Here is a 23,258-nt window from a genome sequence, read left to right as displayed (position 1 = left end):
GTGCTGCATCTGTCTAAAGCACTTTGCATGTGAGGGTGGAGTTGGTGTGTTGCAGGAGGACGCGTTGTCGGCCATGTTTTGCCACCACAAGCTGTGGATGAAGGCTGCTACTGGTCATTATACCTGCAGCTGGCCATTAGTGAATGAATGTGCTTCATGGAAGTTCTAATATTTTAGATAACACATCTGGCCACAATGCTACCCAATTACAACATGTTATAGTTTGACGACAGGTTTCTTTTTCAAAGAAAGGACTACAAGTGCATTACTGATGACATGGCATCTTCATGAGTAGTGTCTGGTAACAGGCTTCAGTGGCGACAGTTGATAGTCGTGGGAACACAAAGAAATCAGATAAAGGACAATAACCTACTAGTCTGAATGGGCTCTATAGTTACAGTAAATCACACTTCTCTGTCAAAACTCTGTAAATGTATGAACAATTGCACAATTGTTCACTCTTCAGTGTTTGATGTTGGAGAAACTTTTTAAAGCATTAGACATTTAAAACAGATGTTCAAAGGTTAGACTTTTTTTTCTTTTCTTTTTTTTGCTAAACCATGGCATTGACAGGCGACAACTACTCCAGGGCGTACCCCACTTCTCACCCAAAGTAAGCTGGGATAGGCTCCAGGTCACCACTCTCCAATGAGGATGGTAGCTATACTCACGAATTTGTATAATGTATGTATTTAATTAATTCTGAACATCTAAGTTGCACAAGAGGTGCCTTGGTCACTGCCACTAGCCAAGTACCTAAAAAATATTGTCAGGCGACCGACCACAGGGCTCATATATGTAATTTACACATAAAACCGTTCACACCTAAGGACAATTCAAAGTCTTCAATTAACCTAACATGCTGTTTTTGTAATATTGAAGAAATCACTTCAACTCAGAGTTCCCAGAGAAAAATCAGACAAGCATATGAAACATATGCAAACGCCATAGGTCGGATTAGAACTCCCAACTTCAGAAGTATGAGGATGGGTTTACTTTAACTTTGTACAGTTGTCATTCGTAAACTTGATCATCTGCATTACTGAAGTGTATAACTAAGTAAATTACAAATAAGTCAAAAACAAGCAATAACTTCCTGTAAATTTAAGCCATGATTATTTTTTTTAAATAACGTAACGATTTTCACTTTCTTAAATAGCTGGACAAAAATGAACTTTGTACCGTTTAAAAAGAAAAAAGAAAATAAATATAAATCTTAGTACTTCAAACTAATTAAAATTTAAAAGCATACTGATTTAAATTATTTAATAAATTATAGCTCTAAAATGAGCAACAAGAACGGTCCGGGTAGGAACAACGCGATCGACATACATGTCTTCGTGTGCCATAATCAACAAACAAACTTGGGGGGGGGGGGGGGTTAAACTTTCAAATCAACATAAATTGCTCTTATTTCACACCCTTTCACTCTCTTTCTGTCGTTTAGCAAAAACGACCGATCCTCGGCAGAAATCGGGTTAAAAATTAAGCGAGGCGGAAGGGGCGTGTTTTCGACTGGACACACATAAACACACAACTGCAGGTCCCCCAGGAACGAATCTGTCTGATTGCGATCACGGGGCGTTTAAAGGTCTAATCGAAATTGAGGAAAAGGTTGGGAAAAAGAGAATTGAGTTACTTTTTAAGGTGACTTTTGCACGTCCGCTTCGTCATCAAAACGAGAAAACTGCTGCTCAAAGACACTACGGCGAAAAAAAGACCTATCGTCTCCAGCCACTCACGCAGAGGACCGCATGATCTCCCTGGCCCAAGAGTATAAATATCCAGACGTCATCTAAGAATTTTAGGTGAGTAACATACTATATAAACGAAAGTAGAATAGCACACAAAGTTCACTATTGTCTTGTCTTTGCAGTAGGAGCGTCTCATAGCGCCCCTAATGGCCAGCCCAGGAACATGTGCTGTACAGTGACGCTTGTTGTTTCACAAATGTTGTCAACAATGCATAAAATCATTTTACACGAGGAAAAAAATATATCTCACAGCACCCTACCAAACAAAATGTCAATTAAATTATGCTCCACTGCAAGTTACAATTACAATTTGTCAAACAAAGCTAAACATGACCTTTTGTGAAGGTAGATGTTTCAGTAAAGCGATTTTAATTCGATTGTGAAAGTACGCCTAATGTAGTGGTGTACGTTTTTGTGTGTTTTCCAGCGTTAGATGCTGTCAGAATGGGGAACAGCAGCAGTGACAGAGCCAGCGGGAGTCAGGGTGAAAGAGGGAAGGAGGCCCGTCCCAACATCCTGATGGACAGCACAGAGGATGCAGATATTTTCCAGAGGGAAGATACAAAGGTAACAACAAGCGTGAGCCTGTGCAATACAATTAATGCCAATGATCAAATCAGGTGTAGCATTTAGCTCATTTAAGCAACAGCTGTGCTAAAAGCTACAGCTGCGCTAAATAAATTGATACTGAAAGTGATTTTAGTGTCATGGCCACAATTAACTCATTCACTGCCATTGACAGCTCCAGACGTAAAAATTAATTTGAACTATTTCTATTAGTTTCAATTTTTTTTCCACTTTTGTTAAGAAGAGTATGAAAACCTAGAAATGTTTTTATTGTACATTTAGAAGAGAGATACAATTTTTGATTAATCTTGAGTTTAAATAATTAAGTAATCAAACAAAAAAGAAAATATCATGAAAAAATTAGGGCATCAAATGATAATTTTTTTTAATTGTAATTAATTGTATTACTTCAATAATTAACTTGTTAATCGCGAGTTAACTAGTTAAGTCATGCGATTAATTACAAAAAAAATTAGGACCTTGATTTTTAATAATCTTTTCTTCTTCTTTTTTTTTAAGAAAAGATTAGAAAAAATTAGGGGCATCAGGCAATTATTATTTTTTATCATAATTAATCGCATGACTTCACTAGTTAACTCATGATTAATCAAAAATGTTATATCTGTTCTAAACGTACCATAATTTTTTCCTAGGTTTTTATACTCTTGTTAACAAAAGTGGAAAAAACGTGAAACTAATAGCAATTCGTTTTTTTTTTCAACAAAAAAAAAAAGTTCAAATGAATTTTTGACGTCAATGGCAGTGAATGAGTTGAGTTGAATTTTAATTAATTTATTAATTATAGTCATCGCACCCTTGAGCCCATGGGATTCCAATGCCTTGCTCAAGTGTACCATGGCAGTGCTCAGTGCCAAAACGTGCTACTATCACATGATCAAGTCAGCAAGTAAAGTTGGGGAAGCGTAGTAATATGGAAACGACCTTGTGTACAGGCGCCACAGGAAGATCAGGAGTTTCTGGCCTGGCAGCAGGACCTGGAGAGCGACAACAAATGTCCAACCCTTGCCAGGCCGACAGTGTTCCGCTGGGCCGGAAACGCCAAAGAGGTCTTTGTGTCTGGATCCTTTAACAACTGGGCCACCAAGATCCCTCTCAATCGAAGGTAGGGATTGAACCTTGCAGCTTCTTCTTGAGATATAATTGAATAACTCTTTTGAATGATGACGTGTGTTACCTCTCACTCAGTAAGAACAACTTTGTGTCAATCATGGACCTGCCTGAGGGAGAACACCAGTACAAGTTTTGTGTAGATGGACAGTGGACGTTGGATCCAACAGGGGTAAGGAAATGAATATGATCTGTATTCAGAATCTGTCTTTTTTTTTTTTTTTAATCACTTTACACTACACAGTAAATTCTGTAGAGTAAATTTGACTCGTATTTAGAGTGGGACCAAATAGACTCAATTTTAGAGTAATATTTACACTTGGAAGAGAGTAAAATAATATCCAGCGATGAGGAACGAATTCACGACCTTCAGCTTGGGAGACAGTTGATCTGCTCCCTGAGCCACGAAGCACCTGCTGTGTGTCAGTATATCGCTCGTGTCTGCTGGAATCTTCGTAACTCCAAGGGATCAAACAAACAATGTTTATGGTCTCCTCTGGGATATAAGCAAACAGTAGGAGGGGCATAGCTCCGGTGGTAGTGTGGCAGTGTCCCAAGATGGAGGTCGTGAGTTCGTTCCTCAACCCTTGAGTGACTTTTTTTTAATCAATTCTTTATTTTACTCTCTTCCAAGTGTAAATATTGCGCTAAAACTAAATATATTTGATCCCACTCTAAATCGAGTTAAATGTATTCTAAATGAGTCAAATTTACTCTACAGAATTTACTGTTTAGTTATGGGCGAGTACTGATACCAGGTATCAGGCCGATACCAGCTTTATTTCAAGGTACTCGCAACGGTAGTTGATACCAGTATCAGTTGAAAGGAGTTGTACAACCACATATTTTGATAGGGACTTTTTTTCTGGCCACTACATTTAAATTCATTTTATTTTGCGTTCTATACAAAATATGTATTTTATGACTAAATGGAAAATAGTTCATAGAAAATTGCCATTTATTTCATGCAATTTTAAGGATTTTTTTAATATTGGGATATAAAGGGCTTTCTTTAAAAGTATCTGTCATTAGGGTAAAAGAAATGTTATGTATCAAAAGAGTGGTATCGGTATTGGAGACTACTCAAGAGTTGACTCCTTCTGGGGAAAAAAATCGGTATTAAACATCCCTACTTGAAGAAAAAAACACACTAAAAGTTTACACAAAAAGTCATATTTTGGTTGTATTTCAGTACTTCCTTCCTTCCATGTGCTCCCACAGGCCGTGATTACGACCAAAACCGGGACTGTAAATAACGTTATCCAGGTGAAGACGACCGACTTTGAAGTCTTTGATGCCCTCCGAATTGACTCTCAAGACTCTGCGGACATCTACGGTACTAATCACTTTTGTTTTTGTTTTGAGCAACTCTTAGTGAGCTGATTATTTTTTTCCCAGACTTGTCCAGTTCCCCTCCTGGTCCCTACCAGCAGGACGCATACACGGTCAAGCCAGAAGACAAACTCAAACATCCTCCTATCTTACCTCCACACTTGCTGCAAGTGCTGCTCAACAAAGACACGGGGATCTCTGTATGCCGAACCGCTGCCATTTGTAATGTCAAGGTTTGTAGTTAACATGAGTTCAAGTCAATCTTCTGTTGGCCTTCCCCAGTGTGACCCGACCCTGCTGCCTGAACCCAACCACGTGATGCTCAATCACCTATACGCCCTCTCCATCAAGGTAACGCAAACATCCGCTTGGTCATTGTTGTATTTGTACACGTCACAACATTAGCTACAGCACAATGTAATGAGAGTCAATACAAGAGCAATCAAAGTTATTAACTCATTCACTGCCTTTGACGGCTATAGACGTCATAAATTCACTTAAACTATTTAAATTTGTTTTCCACTTTTGTTAACAAGAGTATGAAAACATATATATATATTTTTTTTTTGTACATTTAGAACAGATATAAAATTTGTGATTAGTCGTGAGTTAACTAGTGAACTCATGCGATTAATTACGATTAAAAATAATAATAATCACCTGACACTCCTAATTTTTAATAATCTTTTATTTTATTTTTTTAAATTAATAAAATTGTAATGATTTTTTTATTTAATTTTTAATAATCTTTTTTTTAAAGAAAAGATTATTAAAAAATTAGGGGCGTCAGGCGATTACCATTTTTAATCGTAATTAATCGCATGACTTCACTAGTTAACTCACGATTAATCACACATTTTATATCTGTTCTAATACAATAAAAAAATCTTGGTTTTCATACTCTTGTTAACAAAAGTGGGAACAATTTTAAAGTAATAGAAATGATTCAAATGAATGAATCTCTAGCCATCAATGGTAGTGAATGAGTTAATGGCTGACATGGTCAACTCCCCCCACGCCCCTTTCCCTAAGTAATATACGTTTTATTTTGTCCCAGGATGGCGTAATGGTTCTGAGTGCAACACACAGATACAAAAAGAAATATGTGACTACTCTTCTGTACAAGCCTGTATAGTTTGAGTTTTTGAGTTCATTGTCATGGTTGCTGGAACTCAGAATAAATGCCCATTCCCGTCTGATGTTGTTTTAAATTCATAATTTGATTTTTGATCACAATGGACTTCATTCACTAATGCGTATAATTTTTTTTCTACTCTACGAACATCTTGAGTGTATACGTAAAGTCAAATTCATGACACATTGGTGATCAGCTCATTAATCTGTGCATATGTTAATGAATTAGAATTCATTCATGCTCTAATTTGCATATGCCACACCCATATTTGACTATAAAGCCGTTTGACGGCGTCTCAGCCAGGGTTTATAAGACGGAACTTTCTGAATCTTTATCATAATTTTCAAAAAGTTGGTAACGGTATCATGAGGCTTGCTGAACACACAAACTGACAATATATAATAAAGATATCAATCATTGTTAAATAATTCCAGATCCATTTATATCATACATATACGCACATACATGCACTTGAGCAGCATGAGGGTGATGAAAAGTCTCCTTCATGGTTATTTAGCACATTAGTCAGCTCATTAGCAAATGTAAGTCACTGTCGCTATACGTTGTGCATTTTGGGTCAAATGTATGTTAGCCCCCCGAAAGCATCATTATTTATGTGTACACATGGTCTGAGGAGGTTCGAAATTTGTGAGTAGAATACACAAATTATATTAACAATATATTCAGGGATTTGTGTATGTGAATAAGGCCCATTGTGTTTTTGCAAGTTGTTTATAATGTTGAATGTTGTGTAGCTTTTATTTCCAATTTTGCTCGATTCCAATTTGTCTTCAAGTGTGACCAACAGATTATGCCACATGGTGAGACATTCAATTACATTCCATGACATTTTCTTTAGGTGTTAAAATCCTCGTGCAATTGTACGAGAACTTTTGTGTAAATCTTTCGTCTCAGTAAACCACATTTAGTCCAAGTTGCCCTGAGTTCAAACCAAAGCAATAAAATCGTAGTGCCTTTTGGGAACCAATAATTCAGTTTCAATCTAATCTATCCTGATTAATTTCTAAATGTTCATTTTGTTGTGTGCAAACGATAAATAAATGTGCATTTTGATAAGAGCTGTGTGTGAAAACTTCTTTATTGATGATGTCGCTCAGTTGACACAGTGGACTTTTGGATCCAGGTTCTTGTTTTCAGCGTTGAACTTGGCCTTTCCGAAGCAATGAGCTGCCACGCGATCACACTCGCACACGGCCGCCTCGCACTTGTTATTTGTTGCTATGGAGACACATCAGAAACATGTCATCAATCTCGAAGAATATCACAACCCGAGGGTACACGTGCATAATCTAATGCAGGGATGAGCAACTTTAAATGATGGAGGGGGCCACACTTTTTCATCAGTGCTATATGGGGCTACATAGGCCCACACACTTCCCAATCAGATGTATGACAAAAATTAATTTTAGATATGGATCAAATGCATGCTCTATATTTACATTATACATTTTTCCACAAAACAAACTTTTTTTGGGTTAAAGGCATAGTGTGTAATAATTAGCATCATCTAGTGGCGAACTAATCAAAAAAACTCCATTATTGATGGTATGCTTGCCAGGTTTGGTCTCCCTGAGTCACTGTAGGGCGCGTGCTTCGAAATGCTCTCGCTTCGGCTGCTTCTTATGATATAGCGACATTTACTGGTGAACTTTTACACACTGTACCTTTTAAGGTAAGCCATTTTAACGTTAAAAATGATGGTGGGGAGGGGGATTGTAATGTATCATCAGTGAAAAGTGAGGGAACACTGTATTTAGATACTATGCTCTGCATATCATTTCACATTCACAAAGTTATTAGGCCTATTCATGTTGTAGCATATGGCAGTATAAGACCTGGTGTAAGCGCAACTAATTAAGGCTACGTTCACACTGCGGCTCTTAATGCTCAATTCCGATTTTTGGGTGAAAACAGATTTTTTTTTGAGTAAGCGTTCACATTACCTATTAATTGCGACCTCAGTCTGTCTGCTGTGTGGATGTAATGCGGCCCCAAAGTGATCCGCATGCGCAGAAGAAGATACGTCACTCACAACGCTGTGTTTGCGGAAGTAAATACGTATGGTCCAGCATGTCAGGGCCACGGACTTTTATAATAAGTCCGTCGTCGGGGCTCATATTTTTACCATCTCATATTTACAGAGGAGTGATGCAGGAGCAGGTAGAAATAATATTTTGTGAAAATGAGGCGAGCCTGTTCAGCGCCTCAACTCACGGAGACCTCCTTTTTTCCCCCTCTCCCTCACGATGACGTCACGTCATTGCCACGCGTAATAAATGAGCCGTCTGCGTGGCTAAATTACTAATATCACCACCACAAATGTCATCTTTATACTTCATGTTTCAAATGGGATTAAATTAAAGTCAAATGTAAAGTCACATGTTACTCGAAACAACTTTGCCGATTCACGTACGTCTACCTCACGGAAGCGTCAAGCATAAATCAAGCTTAATGCCCTCGCCCGCGCGGAGCGCATATTGGACTTTTGATGACGTCGAGGTCGGATTTATGCGACCTGGCCGTTCAGAGTGCGGTCGCATTGCAAAAATTCGGATACGTATCCGACCTAGGACCACATATGAAAGTGACCCAGGTCGGATATGGAAAAATGTGAATTGAGCCGTTCAAACTGACATAAAAAAAAAGTCAGATACAAGTCGTATTTTGGCACACATTTGCCTGTAGTATGAACGTAGCCATATGTGCCATCTAGTGGTGAGCGGTGTTGTTACAAGTTAAAACTACAGTCAACCCCCTGCATATTCGCAATTTGGTACCTGCGGATTCACATTTAAGTTTTTTTTTCCTTTTCTTTCAATATTTTTTCATATTGTGAATTTTCCCCATTTCTTTTCTGGGATTAGTGCCAGTAAAAGCGCTACAGACCCATTCAGGCCATGACAAAGGTAATAGTCAACTAGTTGTAAGTTGATATTTCATCAGAAGAGTTATGAAAATATTTTATAAAAGGTTGAAAAGTTCCTTGGTTTTGCTCTAACTGACATTTGTTAAATTGTAAAATGCTTGTTATTGATGGAGTGTTTTAAATTAAACTTCTACATTTGCGTTCATCACTCTCGTTGCTCTGTTGTATTTATGAATGTAATAAAAATATTGCGTAGTATCGCAGACTCACCTGAGCAGGTGACTTGGTTTTCTGAGCAGGTGAAATCATAAACCTGAACATATGGAAGATCACTAATGGCCGTACATCCAGGAATTTTTCTGCTGCTTTCATAGCATTTGTCATGGACGTAACAGCACCTAAAATGAGCAGATTAGCATTTAAAAAAATAAATAAAGATTAGCCTCTTCACTGAACTGTCTTTCTTGGTTATGATTTGAATGCAACTCTTGGCTTCTCCTCCTCACATGTCCAGGTCGTCCCGTGGGCTTCCCGTGCCTCCGAGGCCACACCAACAGCCGTAATCGTTGTACTTGAGAGGGTTAACTCCTGGCTGGGCGCACTCGATCATGATCCCAAATTGCCATAAGGCCTTGGGCAGTCGAGCCCCGCTGACCACACAAGCTGGTAAAATGGCACAGGCGAATCAAGTAAAAGTGAGCTTTGTTGTTGTGTTTTAAATGAAGAAGTCTCACCCGTGGCAAGCAGCAGCAGCAGAGGAGCTGTCAGGTTCATGGTTGCCTGCAGAGAAACAGGCAACATTGTCTCAGCTTGTACTTATAGACCAGCTGAGATTCAGATAAGAAGTACATGGGGAGGAGTGGATTTCTTTTTTTGACTTGGGAATCTTATGTAACTTCTCAACTTTCACATCCAACATTTTTTTCTTCTAAGTAGTTGTTGAAGCATGAATGAAAACATGGTTTCATTTGATGTGATGTAATATGCGCAAATCAGCCATTTCTCATGAATAATTGTTACTAAATATCAACAACTGAATGATTAACTTCTTATCATTTTAGTTATGTCCTTTGATCATGTTTAAAGAAGTAGACACAAAAGGACATGAGGATTTCCTTGAATTGTATGACCTTTCCCCTCTCTCTCTCTATCTCTCTCTCTCTCTCTCTCCTGCACTTTAGTCTTGCTCTACGCACAGCTGTGTAAACAGCAAACAGTTGCTACAATTCCCAAATCATTCCACCAAACATTTCTGATATTGTTAAACCAAGTTTTGCGGAAAGGGAAATTTTGTATATTGTGATTTATTAAAACATATGGAGTATATTGTCACGATCTGTGCTTTGCTTATTTGGTTTTAGATTTTAGTTGTTATGTTTTCCTTGTGTCCCTGTTTTTATTGTCTGTCTTGTTAAGTTTTATTGTGTCCAACATTAGCGCTTTTAGCACATCTTTGAATGTCAGCACCGCCCAAATTTAAGAGATTATTTTTTAATTATATTATTTACTATATGTCCTTTTTAAACACGCTAGAGAAGTGTGTTAACATGCAGGATTTTGTTGAAATATAATATTTTAACAATATTACAGCAGCATGTTGTTAGGTATAGGAGTTAGCTAGCTTTTTGGCTAGGTTTTTTTAAGATAGGAAATGTTTCAGGTGGTCAGAATCAGCACCACTATCCTCTGTTTGAATTGGAATGAGATAAGCTAGCTAGCAAAAAAAAAAATCATCTTGTCTACAAATCTATATCGTCCTGTGTTTTTTCTTTTTTAAGACAAAAAAACCCCTCTTTTTTTTGTCTTAAAAAAGAAAAATCACAGGACAAGATAAGCTAGCTGTATAAGCCAAGATGTGACTGACAAGCTAATGGATGCGCAAGACCAAAAAGTGTTATGCTTCACCTACATAAACGTGGGAATTAAATTGTGTTAAAATGTACAAAACAGTTAAATGTATCTTGCCTGGTCTGAATCTAGGACCGCTTTTAGTGACCTCTTGTCCTTGTCAACCCAGTCCCTTGTGTCAGCCAATCAGCCCTCTCAGCTACGTGTGTCTTGTCCAGGTGTCTCTCGTTGCCTCGTCAGTTTGTATTTAGTTCCCTGCTTTCTTTAAGTCCTTGTTGGTTGTTTGTTATCTCCAGTTAAGTGTATAGTTTGTATCCCTGTGTTTGTTTCTACTTAGAATATTGTTTTTTAGACTTCCATTGTATGTTTTAACTCAAGTACTCTTGTTTGCCGTTTTGGTTCTTGGTAAATGAAATAAGCTTTATAAAAAATCCTCGCTGCCTTGCTTCCCTGCTTTTGGGTCCTCAACCCCATCAGTAGGCTACCTGATATATGTAACTTTTAATGTTTTGTTCAGAATGAATTTGATAACGTCATTAGTTTTCTTGTAAATTAATAACTTTATAAAATAATTTTTCCACTTGCTGTCGACTGAAGATGACATCACCTGTGCTTTTCTTGGTTTGGTGAGCAAACTGAGCCATGATTGGTCATTACCTACCTCCTCAGCACAGGTTATGCCATCTTAAGTCGACAGCAGGGGGGGGGGGGGGGGGGGGTTGTAAGTATTTAAATGTTAAAAGTTACCAAATTCATTCTGGACAAAATATTAACTTTTTGCTGCTGTGTGTCAAACTATCACTTCCAAAATCTTCCAAAAGCTGATATACAGTTACTTAACTCATTCACTGCCATTGACGGCTCTAGACGTCAAAAATTCATTTGAACTATTTCTATTAGTTAAAAATTTTTTCCCTACTTTTGTTAACAAGAGTGTGAAAACCTAGATTTTTTTATTGTACATTTAGAACAGATATAAAATGTGTGATTAATCGTGAGTTAACTAGTGAAGTAATGCGATTAATTACAATTAAAATCGTAATCGCCTGTCACTTTTAATCTTTTTTTTTTATTGCGTCAGGTGAATAACATTTTTCATTGTAATTAATCACATGACATCAATAATTAACTCACGATTAATATATATTTTTAAATCTGTTCTAAATGTACAATATATATTTTTTAGGTTTTCATACTCTTATTAACAAAAGTGGAAGAAGTGGAAATAGAAATAGTTTAAATTAATTTTTGACATCTATAGCCGTCAATGGCAGTGAATGAGTTAAAAAAGGAAACCAGGTAATTCTATATTTTTCTTTTTTGCTGTTCCTGTTGTAATAGACAAGTGTTCCAACAATTTTGTCCTTTATCGTTAGCAGGGTGGACCAAACGGATCTCGAAAGATCATGAGGTCCATGTTGGTCTCAGTGACTGCATGCAGTCTCACATATAGTCACACAACATACAAAGAAATTATTTTATTGATTCAAAAAATAAATAAAAATAAAGCGGTTGCTAAATGTGCCTCTCACTTGAAAGGTTCTGGTTTTGGAGCTTGGCTCAGTCCATCAGTGTGACATTTTGTCACCCTCTTAGAATAATTGCCTAAGTTTTTTTTTTTTGGGGGGGGGGGTAATTCATCCCCTCATGATGCAAATGGTTAATTTTTTTGTGTTTCCTGGAAAATCTGATAAAATGACTTGAGTGATTATTTTAAGAAGGCGTCGATTTGCATGTTCGCATAGCTTCCTCAAAGACTCTAATTAATGGCCATAGGTTTGTGAATGTGAATGCTTGTTTGCACTGCCACTGGCCTGGGCCCTTACCCAAAGTCACCTTGGCTCCAGCTCACCTGTTACCGTTACAGTGTAGAAATTGGATGGATGCTGACTCACAGCAGTTTTTATTTTGGTCATTAGGCTATATGAGAAAATTATAGATTATAAAATGTTTTTGTAGTCTTATGTAATATAAAGACACTTCACTTTTATAGTTCATTTGAAACACTGGACACACAAAATGTTTTATTTATTATTATTTTTTGTACTTGAAAACCTCTTCAAACAAAATATACTCTTCTTTGGGCTGTCATGTTGTAAGAAGACGGATTCATATGCCTATTTCACATATATAGTTGCATGATATATTGCAGTCAGCGTCATTCCAGCGTCGGCGTATGCGTGCGTCGGTAGCATGAAGCTGCCCGCAGTCCTCATTGTTTTTTCTGAAGGCCCAATTGTCAGGCCGATCGACGTCCCAGAACCTAAGAACACAAGCAGAAAGAAAAATCTATTAGCATGTGCATGTGCTTTTAAGGAATAGCCTTTGCAACTGACACGTACTTTGGGGTTATAGTGTAGTCAGTTCCGTCGACCCAACTCCACTCGTCCTTGTGTTTTCGTTCCACCAGTCCAATCCAGTATTTATACGTGATTTCAGAAATTTCTGAAAGATAATCCTAAACAATACTAGGTTATTGTGATTGTTTTATAATTCTGTTTATGCTGTGCTGGATGAAAGAGCTGAACATGAAGCTCACCAGTTCCTCCACACCGTTCACAACCACCAGATGTGCTGCATGTGAAAGGCACTGCTGCTCAGCTTTACTCCAGGTGGCCATGGTGGTAGACAGCAAGTAGCAACTGGTTTGGAAAGAGACCCATCCTTCCTTACATGTTCCTGGTTTGATATGGAGTAATACGGTCAAACATTGATAACTCGGAAATAACTATGTGTGGCAAATATGGCAGTTCCTAAGTTGTGATAAGCGGTTCAGATAATGGATGGATGTTTATTGTGTCTTCACGATTATGTCATTTTTGAGGCCTTCATTTTGGATAATTGAATTTCATTTTTGACCAGTCCAGGTGGTAGTTTGCCTTTTGACCTAGGTCAGCTTGCCAAAAGGCTTCAGGACCCTGAACAGGGTAAGCCGTACAGAAAATGGATGGATATATGTTATTGAGAAACCTTAATGTTTACCTCTAACTGGGACACGTTTTTCCAAATGAACATCTTGTATCCTGCCACCTTCAATTGTGAAGTAAAAAAAAAGAAGTTACTTACAGTATTGCTACATCCTATCTTATGTCCGTCTTTACTTTCTTTACCCGAGGCTCGCTGGCTGAATCTTTCAAGATGAAGTTTGACGTCAGTGATTTCTGTGTTCAACTGCGTGACTTTAAGCAGAGGAAAACATAATAAGACATTTCTTAATATCAGAATTTGCCAGAATATTATTGGAGGTCAATTACTTTAAAGACATACATTTGATCCCAGTTACCATCAGCTGAATTAAAAGCAGGACAACAAGGATGCCGTAGAGGGCATATAACAATATCCTCCTCATACCTATAAATGACAAATGGCATGTTTATAGAACAGAGAGACCTCTGGAATAATCCAATCATATGACTTGCGATGCATTGTACCTTTCTGCAAAGTCACATTCTGATCTGCAAACTCAAATCTCTCAGAGGTTGACTCAAACTGGTTATACCGAGCTTCCATCACTTGAAAAACATTCATGTTCATTTTCATGGGCATGTTCACAATTATCACAAAATGCTCAGTTTTTGACTTTTTCATTAGCGCAAAGCATCATTAATATAGCAACAATTCATGGTAAGGTCTAAGAGCTGTAAGAATAATGAACATATGGGCTTTTTTATTCTTTATGAAAATAACACTAAATATTTTTCCACACATATAACACATATGTTTATGTACTTACCCATGAGAAGTGTGTGGGTTTCCCCCACACACAAATCTTGGTCAAACAGAAAATGTACTATTGTACAGCATTTGAGGTTGGACTCTGACCATGGACTGACGGAAAGGCCTCCTCTTTAAATAAAGCCAACTAGTATCGATCTGCTTGTGTCTCTGGGGCCTGTGACATACAGAGACGGAAACATTAAGAATGCTCTTATGAATTCATTTTATTGTATAACTTTTGTATTTTGTTTTAAATAAGCCTGCACAAGCTCCAGTTCAACGTTTCAGTCCAGTAGATGGCGGTAGCTGGTTTGTTTGCAAAAGCCAATTATATCAAAGAAGAATCATTTAAACATAGCAATTGTGATAAATCATTTCTCTAATCCATTTATGTATTTGAAAGGGTTTAAACCCTCTCTGACAAACAAAAAACAAAACACAGTAATTCAGAATTAGTTGCGTTGTAATTTGTCAGCCCCTCATTTACATAAGCAATTTAACATACATTTCAATGTAGTAAAACAGAACACCGCAGACTACAAAAATAATCAACATTGATTCAAAATGACATAAAACAAAAAATAAATAGTAATGTGAAAGGGCGGTACGAAAAATGAATTTCTGTCACGTGACCGTTCGTCCTAACGTTCTTCCGGTCTGTCTCGAGTCGAGTTATTTGAAACGAAGATGGCGTCCATGCGACGACTGACTCAAGCCTTGCTGAGGTCTTATTTGACTCAGACCCGTCGCCCGTTTTCTGCTGCTGCTAGTGGTGGTCATGGCAAGAGTTCCGGTGAGTGTGACAATTGATTGAAGACTACACGTTGATTTAATGCCATTCACTTTTTTTGCGAGAAAGGGGCTGCGATTTCACAGTGACCTTGTTGCTTTGGCGCCAGCTACGTTAACATTAGCCTAGCATTAGCCTTGTATCCTTGACTCAATAACATGCAGGACAAATTACGCGAAGACGTAAATATGTGATCCATAGTACTGTATTCACCCGTTGAAATAACCAAAGACTGAATTCGTCTATTAAACTAGGATGACCAAATGCAATGTTATGCTGCACGTTATCTGTAAGTAACTGTATACATTACTATGTGCAATGGCAGCTTTATTTACGTGTACACTACAATACTGTGTCCAATAATGGCGTATAGAATAATCATTTGTCTCAAAAACATTCAAATAATTTCAAATATTTCAATTACTTTGTATAGCTATGTGTGTAAAGATTTCAGATTAATTGATTAACATGAAGCCATCATTATTAGACGAGATTATTCCAGTAACTGTTGTTTTCCTTTGACAAATGATAAATTACGACTCTTTGAAAGCAGTGAAAATGCATTAATTTCTGGTCAACGAGATTTTAGGTGTGAACGTTTTTGTCAAATCCAAGGTTCAGACTTCCATAATATTCTTAATCGTTATGCTTTTTTCAAAAGACTTAGATAATTGGAACGCTTGCAGAAACAGACAAAATGTAACAATAATAATTATTTAGAATGAATTAGCTAATGAAGTAATACCAGTCACTATGCAAACCAATAGATAACTCTTGGTGTAATAAGTCATCATACTTTTGAAAACTGCAATGAATATTACATTGAAATTTTAACTTTAATCTTGAAGCCTTCTTTCAGTAAAATATAATGTAAAGCAGGTCACGTAATAGAATGTAGTAAAATACAGCAAATAAAATAATGACTTGTACATCATTTTCAGAATAAAACATTTTTTGTTGAGACTTTAGAATGAACAAATAGGTTGTTGATATACACCGTAAGGAACAAACACGGTTAGGAGGCATTTGTTGTAAATTCAAGAAAATAGCATAGGATGTAGTGTACAGAACAATTAGTTGGCTTAAATATTCAAATAATTCAAATAATAGCAAAGATAGGGTGTGGGTAGTGAGTGAAATAAATAGATACACATAATAGTCGTGGCTTCTATTGATTAGACTTGCATGTTGTGACATCAATTTAAATCTGTTTAAATCTGCTCCTAACCGTCACATTCAAAAGGGAGCTACAAAATTTGCTCAAGTGAACTTTTTTTAGGGCGTTGAAATTCTTAAACTTCCATTATCCTGCAGATGCCATTATGTTAAATAAAGACACAACGATGCATTTTTTTTTTTTTAAATAAAGTTATATAAGTGTAATGTTTTGATTAGTCATGTTCATTCTGAATGTCTACATTGGTCCTAAAATCCATTTTAAAATAACGGCACATAGCACCGTCCATCAATATCTTTTTTTTCCCAACACACCTTGTTTGCATGTAAAATTCCTCTGTCTGATCCTGATTTTCCATCTCTCCAGCTAGGACATGGGAGATACTCTCCTATGTGGTTGCCCTGCCTGGCGTTGCTGTGTGCATGTTAAACGTGTACCTGAAGCACCAACAGCACAGCGATGAACGGCCAGAGTTCATCGCTTACTCGCACCTCCGCATGCGGACAAAGGTTGGTCTAACATCATTTCGTTGGTTTTACTTGTCTTTCGTGTCTCTGACTGTTCCTTTTTTTAAAATTTGTAAACAGCGATTCCCCTGGGGAGATGGCAACAAAACGCTGTTCCACAATCCCCACATGAATGCCCTTCCTGACGGCTATGAGGATCACGATGAGTAGATCCTCTTTCCACAGCTCATAACTGGTGCAGGGACCAGTTTTCCCTCCATAGGTTTTTCTTTCCAAGACCACACCACTCTCTTTTACAGATTACTCCTCTGAACACGAGGGACCTGAGCCGGCAGTCCTTTTCTCTGTATTAAGCAAAATGTCACCTTAAATAACTGAAATAAAGTAACTTAACTACTATTTTTGGATGTTATTTCTTTGTGTAGTTTGTGATCCACTTTTAATGTATTGTTTATATAGATATATCAGTCTGCATTGTAAAAAGAAGAAAATCTTTCATGGAATTGCATATCATCATGACCAGATAGAAAGCAGGGCGGTTCCAAATGTGGATACAAATCCAATGTACTATTTGTGTGGGATATGGACAGGGCTGGCCCGCGAAAATATCTGTATAGCTGAAAAGAAAAAAACTAACCAAAAGAACTCACTGGGGCACTTGCAAATCCACTGTATATCAGGTACCAGCCATGCCAATGTGAGTGACGGATCGGACCATCAATGTAAGCTTGATGTAAAAATAGACTGCTGGGTGATGTATGTGTCTGCTCAAACAATACAGAACACATTGCAATAGACCATTAAGCCTGGTCTAAATTTGGTACGTTTTAGGTGTAGGCATTAAGAAAGTATTTGTAGAAAGCAGCCAGTGGAGCAATGTGGAGAGTGCCCTCATTTTACATTTTTTTTTACGATTGCTTAAGCACGAAATAGAAAGCAGCGCTCGGACTTTAAACAAAATACACGCAATTCGCAAGATGCAGAACATGTCCCATTGTGCAAAATGAATCACTCTTGTAAAAACTTAAACATGTATATAAACCATCTTATGCTACCATATGAAATACACACGTTTCATAAGGTTTAACTGAACTGCTATGTTAAACCTTTTCTTTTTTTTTGCAGTTACATTAAGCGGAGTACACAAAGCGCAATTATAAAACGTATTAAAATAAACACAAGATCAATGCTACACACAATTGAAAATAAGATTTATCTGATATAACTGAAGTCAGTCAATATAAACAAAACGTGACCCAACACTGTAAGCCAGAAAATAGACAAAAGTATTGTAGGTACAGTATTATGTTTTTTATGTCAGTCAGTGCTTTGGAATTGCAAGGAAGTGACATTATGACATACTTCTGTGTCTAATGCATACAAGTGTGTTCAGTGTTTTGCAAATCAGTGTGTTTATTGTTCTGCAAAAAGTGTGAGGCTCCTTGACTGTGTTGGTGAAAATCTGGTCCGTTTTGTTTCAGTGTGAGGTGTTGATTATGTAATTCTTTTGTTTTTAGTATTTATGGAATCGAGGGAAAAAAAACTGTAAATCAACAATGGGCAGGCATCCAGGATTTTTCCTTTATTGGGATTTAGGGCAGAGCTTCTCAATTATTATTTTTTTGTTACACTCCCCACCCCGTCAAAGGAAGAAACAAATATTTTGTGCCCCCCGGCTCCCAATTCTCTACCATGACTATCATTTGACTATAAAATTGTTACAAGTACCCTTCTGCTGAGGAGCTAATACACATTCCCCTGAGGTCACATGCAGTGTTTTTTTTGTTTTTTTTTTAATGTTTTATTTAACAAATTGAAATCACAAGCCAAACATGGCAAACATCATCACATTACACAACAATCTCACAATAACAATAAAGGAAAAATAATAATTTAAATAAAAAAATTAAGTAAAATAAAAAATATGCCAGGGTTCTTAAACTAAGAAATATTAAAAACACCAAAATGAGAACACAAATTTAAGGTCTTGATAGCCTTCTTATTTTAGGAAGTAGAGATGGACCGTAAATATACATCCATCTTTTTCAAAAACAGAATAAAAAAATTGGTTTTCGACTTTACACATTTACATTTATGAAACTAAAACTTAGCAAGATAAATTAAAAGATGAATCAAATAATAATATTTTTCAAATGAATTGTCATGGTTCAAAAATCCAAACAAAACATTCGGTAAGGAAAACTCTAAATTACAAAAGATATTGTCCAAAATAAATTTGCAAATGTCTTGCAGATGCACAAGAGTCTCTGATTGGGAGCCACAGAAGGAGCAGTTCAGATCCATATCGTAACCACATTTTACAAAAAAAGGATTTCACAGGAAAACAACGATGAATAATTTTGAAAGACACTTCCTTTACTTTGTTCACTAAAAAATATTTTTTCCACATTTTTTTCCAACATAAATTCTTTACACGACAGTTCCATGATGATATTGCAGGTGACACAGACACAATATCAGCTTGGAAAAGAGCACGGATTTTGCGATTGTTTTTATGACAGGAAGGATTGAAACATAATCTACCAATTGGTGATTCAGTGATATCAGCAATAGGAGTGTCAGCTACAACACCAATGTGACCCCTATACAGCATTAATACACCAGAAGGAATAGCATCAAAAACTACAGAAAATTGTTTAGGCGTCACAGGCATCAGAAAGTGTAGAATAAATTCCTCATAAGTAAATAGCACTCTGCTGTTAAATAATTGATTCACCCAGATGATTTTATGATCAAACCAAGTCTTTAAAAAAATGGATTTGTTCTTGTAACAAATGTCTTGGTTATTCCAAATAGAGTAGCGGTGTGGTGAAAAGTTATGCTTGTAGAAGCAATGCCTGCTTATGGAAGTTAGATAAGCGAATGGGGATTCATTCAATTTTATAATTACATGACAACAGAAATCTTAATCCACCATTTTTGGAAAAAACATAGTTCGAAATATAGTTTCAAATTGAGTCAGGATTATTCAGAAAATACCTAATCCAGTTAATTATAAATTTATTATTTAAGGAGTCAAATTTTAAGAAGTTAAGTCTCATACCTATTCATAACCACAGATTTTTTAGTTTCAGTTTTATTCTTTCATAAAAAAATTGAAAAGCATCTGGTCTATGTCTTTAATGGTTTTATTATCTACATACAATGAAAGGGCAGCATAAACCATGCAGTGTTTACTGTTGACACCTTTCACTTCCGCCTACGTCAACGGTATGACGACAAAGAAGCTACGGCAGTCTGGGAGGAACAGAAACAACAAATCTCACAAAAAAACACTATACAGACAGTATTAAAAGTAACAACATAAGGAAGTGGTTCACGAGATGACTGTTGAAGCAGAGTTAACTCATTATATTTGCCTCTTAGATTATGTAAACTGGATTCATCGTGCTTTTAGTTAAACTGGTAGTTTCCAGTTTGTGCTGCATAGTTCCTGGGTTGATGCTTTGCTTTGTCCATTGTTATGAGCAAAAGAGGAAGATTAGACACATGACGTCGTTAGCATTACTGATAGTAAAACGAGGCGCGTTTGGCTCGCTCACATACTCAAACAGGTAGGCATAGGGAGTAGGCACTAGGCACATGAGACGAGGAGCTGCAAATTAAAAAAAGGGGAAATTTTTCGTAATGGCTTCCTCTGGGGGTGGGGCGGAGGGCACATAGGTAATGATGATTGGCTAAAGGTTGCGTACAATATCATGGTAAGCCAATCATGTGCGAGAGTTCAGCGAGGGAAGGTCTTGCCACAAACCACAACGCGCGGCAAAGTTGGCAAATAGCCACACGTTACATTTTAGCATCATGGAGTTTGAGAATCAGCGTGTCGATGTAAGACTGGCTTTTTATGGATGGAAATACAGACACTACTTCAAAATCCTTGAGTGTAAAGGCAAGAACATACGTGTGAAGTGTACGCTATGCCCCGGAGACAAATGTTTGTCCACATCCGCTGTGAGTAACTCGAATCTTTTGAAGCATCTAAAAGCTGTACACTCCAAGCTAACACTAAGAAGCTCAAGAAGAAACGCCGTTGATGGTGGCGACTGCAAGCCAGGTAAGACTCCCTCTTTCATACGCTCTCCCCATTTCGCCCCACAACACACGTTTCTCATTCGCTAGCTAACAAGTCAACACAAGTTTTACGATGTTCAACGTATGCGGATGGTTCATTAATGAATTATTTTATCTTTAGGCTCTAATGTTGGATTTGTCCAAATGCTGGTGTTTGTTGCTAAACTGTTTACATTTGCTTTGAAGAAAAGGTCGTACCCGGAGGACCTTGTTTTGGGATCATTAATGGTTCTTCTGACAGTTCTTCTGTTAATGGTAAGTCTGATTGCATATTACATCTCTGCAGTTATTTCATCAACCAAACGCTACCATATCTTCTCTGCAGTGCCTTTCCTACCTGTAACCAAGACTGAACCACAGAGCTCAAGTAGTGGTGAGACCGATGTTAGTGATGTTAATTTATCAGAGGTCAGTTTTTTTTTTTTTACTGGTATCTTTCTGGTGATTGGGCAGACTGTAACATACTTGTTTATAGAAGGCGAAAAGGAGGAGCCAAAGGGGGAACAGCTCATCACGTGCCTCATTTGTCCACAGAACTGAAGAGGTGAGGTCAGGTCGTCAATCGGTGATGATCACTAAGTATGATATCAATGTTATGCATGTTGTTTTTACAGGCGGAAGATTTAAGAACACTTTACTGCTCCTACCTCAAAAAAGAGATTGCGAGCCGTGATCAAGAGATGGCCTACAGAGCTCTGAAAATGAGGAAGTTGGAAAAGGAAATGTTACTACTAGATAGGCAGCTGATGTGACCAGGACTCTCTATGGGTCATAACTACTGTAATGAAGTGTTCTGCTGTTAGTGTGAAGTGTGTGTGTCTGCAAATACACATCCACATTTAAGGGAAACATTTTTATTTGATTATTTTCTAGTTTTTTTTACAAGTGTTTTTTTAAAACAATGTTTTTAAAGTCTAGAGTGTGAAACAAGAGTGTCTTCATGTAGTCTGTCAACTATATTGGTGCCCTGTTGCTTTAAATATTGCTGCCGTAAAGAATTGTGGGTAATATCTGTTCATTAAGGGTGGTCAAGAGTAACCTTCGCTAAAGGTGGCTTAAAGTTTCCTACCTTTCCTAAGTATTTGTAGTATTCAAACGATCCTATCCTTCAAGTACTTCCGGGTCATCTCGCTTGGCCAGGATAGGAAAGGAAGTTTCCTTGGCAAAAACAAGAATCTGAGGAGGCCCCAGGTAACACTTAGCTCAGCTTATTTTGGCATTCAACAAAACTGACGGGATGGTTACTTTATAGCACACAACTCAGTCAGGGTTTCAAGCAAACAAAGCGCAACACAGATGTAAGTCCACTGTTAATTAAGATACTGTGAAGTACATTGTTAAAAAAAGAAAAAAAATGCACATATTTTGTCAATATTTAAAAAGGCATTTTATTTTTGTCATACATCGGGTTAGGAAGTGCACACTCCTATGTGACCCCACCATTTAAGTTTCCCATACCTGTTAGACTGTTACAGATTTTTGGATATTTTTATCAATGAAATAAAGTTTTCAACCTTTTGTGTATCCCCCCACCCCCCATTAATGCAGCAATCCTCAACCACTGCTGTAAGAGTCCTGGTGTGCTGTGGGAAATTATTTAATTTTGCTTACAGTAAATGCTCAAAATATTATTATTATTTTTTATGTCTGTTCATCTCTAAACCAATTGACATTGACAGGCAGGACAATTAAATACTCCACTAGATGGCAGAAGGTACAATTGGCTTAGTATCCCATTTTTGACTTCATGCAACAGAGTAATTTACTTTGTAATAACTTTGTATTCAACTAAACAGGCCTGGCAAATAGTGATTCATGTGGTTGGCTTCAGTTGCTAGCAGGAAGCATAACTGCCCTGTGATTGAAAACCCAAAATGGCTTTCAAAGGTCTAGAAAACATCACCTTCATCGATACCGGGTCAATAAAAGAACACTTTTCTACTACATTAGGAAAATCTCATTTCGCACCAAAAAAAGGAAGTTCCAAACAATATGTGTAGCTACTGAACTAACGAGCTATTTTTCTCAATTTAGTCAAATTTATCTACTCAGTATGAAATCGATTCTGTTTGTTATTACTCTGTTCGGCAATACAGTAGATAGTTAATTTAGAGGTCCCAAATATAGTGCTTGTGATGACCTCCCTCAAGGACCACAACATGAGTAAATCAAATAGCTCAGTTGTCAAATGGGAGTGGCAGTAATTGGTGAAAGTGGGACTTGTGATTATTTGAAAACTTTCAAAAGTATTACATTTTGCTATTTGTTTCTTACCATGGGAATTTAGTGTTGATAATTATAATTGGCTTTAAATAGGTAAACATATATTTTCCTTATCAAATCGTAGGCAAGTTGAGCAAATTT

At 37.2% G+C, this 23,258-nt stretch overlaps 5 protein-coding genes across 7 annotated transcripts; 3 read left to right on the top strand and 2 right to left on the bottom strand.

Annotated features, from left to right (window-relative positions):
* Nucleotides 1–1,431: 1,431 nt before the first annotated feature.
* Nucleotides 1,432–6,995, top strand: prkab1b (protein kinase, AMP-activated, beta 1 non-catalytic subunit, b). The gene is made up of 8 exons (XM_086076503.1): nucleotides 1,432–1,808; nucleotides 2,182–2,321; nucleotides 3,275–3,444; nucleotides 3,528–3,621; nucleotides 4,671–4,785; nucleotides 4,848–4,981; nucleotides 5,064–5,132; nucleotides 5,839–6,995. Exons 2-8 carry the CDS (start codon nucleotides 2,199–2,201, stop codon nucleotides 5,914–5,916), a joined length of 783 nt encoding a protein of 260 aa, XP_085932629.1. The 5' UTR covers nucleotides 1,432–1,808; nucleotides 2,182–2,198; the 3' UTR covers nucleotides 5,917–6,995.
* A 2-nt stretch (nucleotides 6,996–6,997) lies between these two features.
* On the bottom strand, nucleotides 6,998–9,684 carry pla2g1b (phospholipase A2, group IB (pancreas)). The gene is made up of 4 exons (XM_086076504.1): nucleotides 9,538–9,684; nucleotides 9,310–9,466; nucleotides 9,074–9,201; nucleotides 6,998–7,155 (listed from the first exon to the last, which is right to left on the bottom strand). Exons 1-4 carry the CDS (start codon nucleotides 9,602–9,604, stop codon nucleotides 7,031–7,033), a joined length of 477 nt encoding a protein of 158 aa, XP_085932630.1. The 5' UTR covers nucleotides 9,605–9,684; the 3' UTR covers nucleotides 6,998–7,030.
* A 2,960-nt stretch (nucleotides 9,685–12,644) lies between these two features.
* LOC147174149 (C-type lectin domain family 4 member E-like) lies at nucleotides 12,645–14,523 on the bottom strand. 2 transcript variants are annotated; one of them, XM_086077161.1, is made up of 8 exons: nucleotides 14,385–14,523; nucleotides 14,083–14,163; nucleotides 13,919–14,002; nucleotides 13,762–13,830; nucleotides 13,634–13,681; nucleotides 13,191–13,330; nucleotides 12,994–13,109; nucleotides 12,645–12,914 (listed from the first exon to the last, which is right to left on the bottom strand). In XM_086077161.1, exons 1-8 carry the CDS (start codon nucleotides 14,386–14,388, stop codon nucleotides 12,761–12,763), a joined length of 696 nt encoding a protein of 231 aa, XP_085933287.1. In that variant the 5' UTR covers nucleotides 14,389–14,523; the 3' UTR covers nucleotides 12,645–12,760. The 2 variants fall into 2 exon arrangements, with proteins under 2 accessions (XP_085933287.1, XP_085933288.1); XM_086077162.1 differs by lacking the exon at nucleotides 14,083–14,163 and having other exon boundaries at nucleotides 14,385–14,459.
* A 500-nt stretch (nucleotides 14,524–15,023) lies between these two features.
* Nucleotides 15,024–17,201, top strand: cox6a1 (cytochrome c oxidase subunit 6A1). Its single transcript, XM_086076218.1, has 3 exons — nucleotides 15,024–15,161; nucleotides 16,702–16,844; nucleotides 16,923–17,201. Exons 1-3 carry the CDS (start codon nucleotides 15,056–15,058, stop codon nucleotides 17,010–17,012), a joined length of 339 nt encoding a protein of 112 aa, XP_085932344.1. The 5' UTR covers nucleotides 15,024–15,055; the 3' UTR covers nucleotides 17,013–17,201.
* A 2,953-nt stretch (nucleotides 17,202–20,154) lies between these two features.
* LOC147174147 (uncharacterized) lies at nucleotides 20,155–21,824 on the top strand. Of its 2 annotated transcripts, none has more exons than XM_086076570.1 (5): nucleotides 20,155–20,877; nucleotides 21,086–21,149; nucleotides 21,220–21,302; nucleotides 21,370–21,438; nucleotides 21,509–21,824. In XM_086076570.1, the coding sequence occupies exons 1-5, from the start codon at nucleotides 20,857–20,859 to the stop codon at nucleotides 21,644–21,646; spliced, it is 375 nt and encodes a 124-aa protein (XP_085932696.1). In that variant the 5' UTR covers nucleotides 20,155–20,856; the 3' UTR covers nucleotides 21,647–21,824. The 2 variants fall into 2 exon arrangements, with proteins under 2 accessions (XP_085932696.1, XP_085932695.1); XM_086076569.1 differs by having other exon boundaries at nucleotides 20,454–20,877; nucleotides 21,081–21,149.
* Nucleotides 21,825–23,258: the final 1,434 nt, after the last annotated feature.

This window comes from Leptonotus elevatus, chromosome 5, assembly GCF_054856555.1.
Source record: "Leptonotus elevatus isolate MCC_2025b chromosome 5, RoL_Lele_1.0, whole genome shotgun sequence".
Classification (NCBI taxonomy): Eukaryota; Metazoa; Chordata; class Actinopteri; order Syngnathiformes; family Syngnathidae; genus Leptonotus; species Leptonotus elevatus.
Note: the sequence above shows the minus strand (reverse complement) of the source record. Positions and strands in the feature narration are given on the sequence as shown.

Coding starts and splice junctions, on each gene's coding strand:
- LOC147174147 (XM_086076569.1), top strand. CDS start 20,625: ATGGAGTTTGAGAATCAGCGTGTCGATGTAAGACTGGCTTTTTATGGA. Junction 21,150..21,219: donor TGACAGTTCTTCTGTTAATG/GTAAGTCTGATT, acceptor TCTTCTCTGCAG/TGCCTTTCCTACCTGTAACC. Junction 21,439..21,508: donor TTGTCCACAGAACTGAAGAG/GTGAGGTCAGGT, acceptor TTGTTTTTACAG/GCGGAAGATTTAAGAACACT.
- cox6a1 (XM_086076218.1), top strand. CDS start 15,056: ATGGCGTCCATGCGACGACTGACTCAAGCCTTGCTGAGGTCTTATTTG. Junction 15,162..16,701: donor TGGTCATGGCAAGAGTTCCG/GTGAGTGTGACA, acceptor CCATCTCTCCAG/CTAGGACATGGGAGATACTC. Junction 16,845..16,922: donor ACCTCCGCATGCGGACAAAG/GTTGGTCTAACA, acceptor ATTTGTAAACAG/CGATTCCCCTGGGGAGATGG.
- LOC147174149 (XM_086077161.1), bottom strand. Junction 13,682..13,761: donor ATTCAGCCAGCGAGCCTCGG/GTAAAGAAAGTA, acceptor TCACAATTGAAG/GTGGCAGGATACAAGATGTT. Junction 13,110..13,190: donor TGAACGGTGTGGAGGAACTG/GTGAGCTTCATG, acceptor AGTATTGTTTAG/GATTATCTTTCAGAAATTTC.
- prkab1b (XM_086076503.1), top strand. CDS start 2,199: ATGGGGAACAGCAGCAGTGACAGAGCCAGCGGGAGTCAGGGTGAAAGA. Junction 3,622..4,670: donor GGACGTTGGATCCAACAGGG/GTAAGGAAATGA, acceptor GTGCTCCCACAG/GCCGTGATTACGACCAAAAC. Junction 4,982..5,063: donor ACAAAGACACGGGGATCTCT/GTATGCCGAACC, acceptor GGCCTTCCCCAG/TGTGACCCGACCCTGCTGCC.
- pla2g1b (XM_086076504.1), bottom strand. CDS start 9,604: ATGTTGCCTGTTTCTCTGCAGGCAACCATGAACCTGACAGCTCCTCTG. Junction 9,202..9,309: donor CCACGGGACGACCTGGACAT/GTGAGGAGGAGA, acceptor TGCTCATTTTAG/GTGCTGTTACGTCCATGACA. Junction 7,156..9,073: donor AAACCAAGTCACCTGCTCAG/GTGAGTCTGCGA, acceptor GTGTCTCCATAG/CAACAAATAACAAGTGCGAG.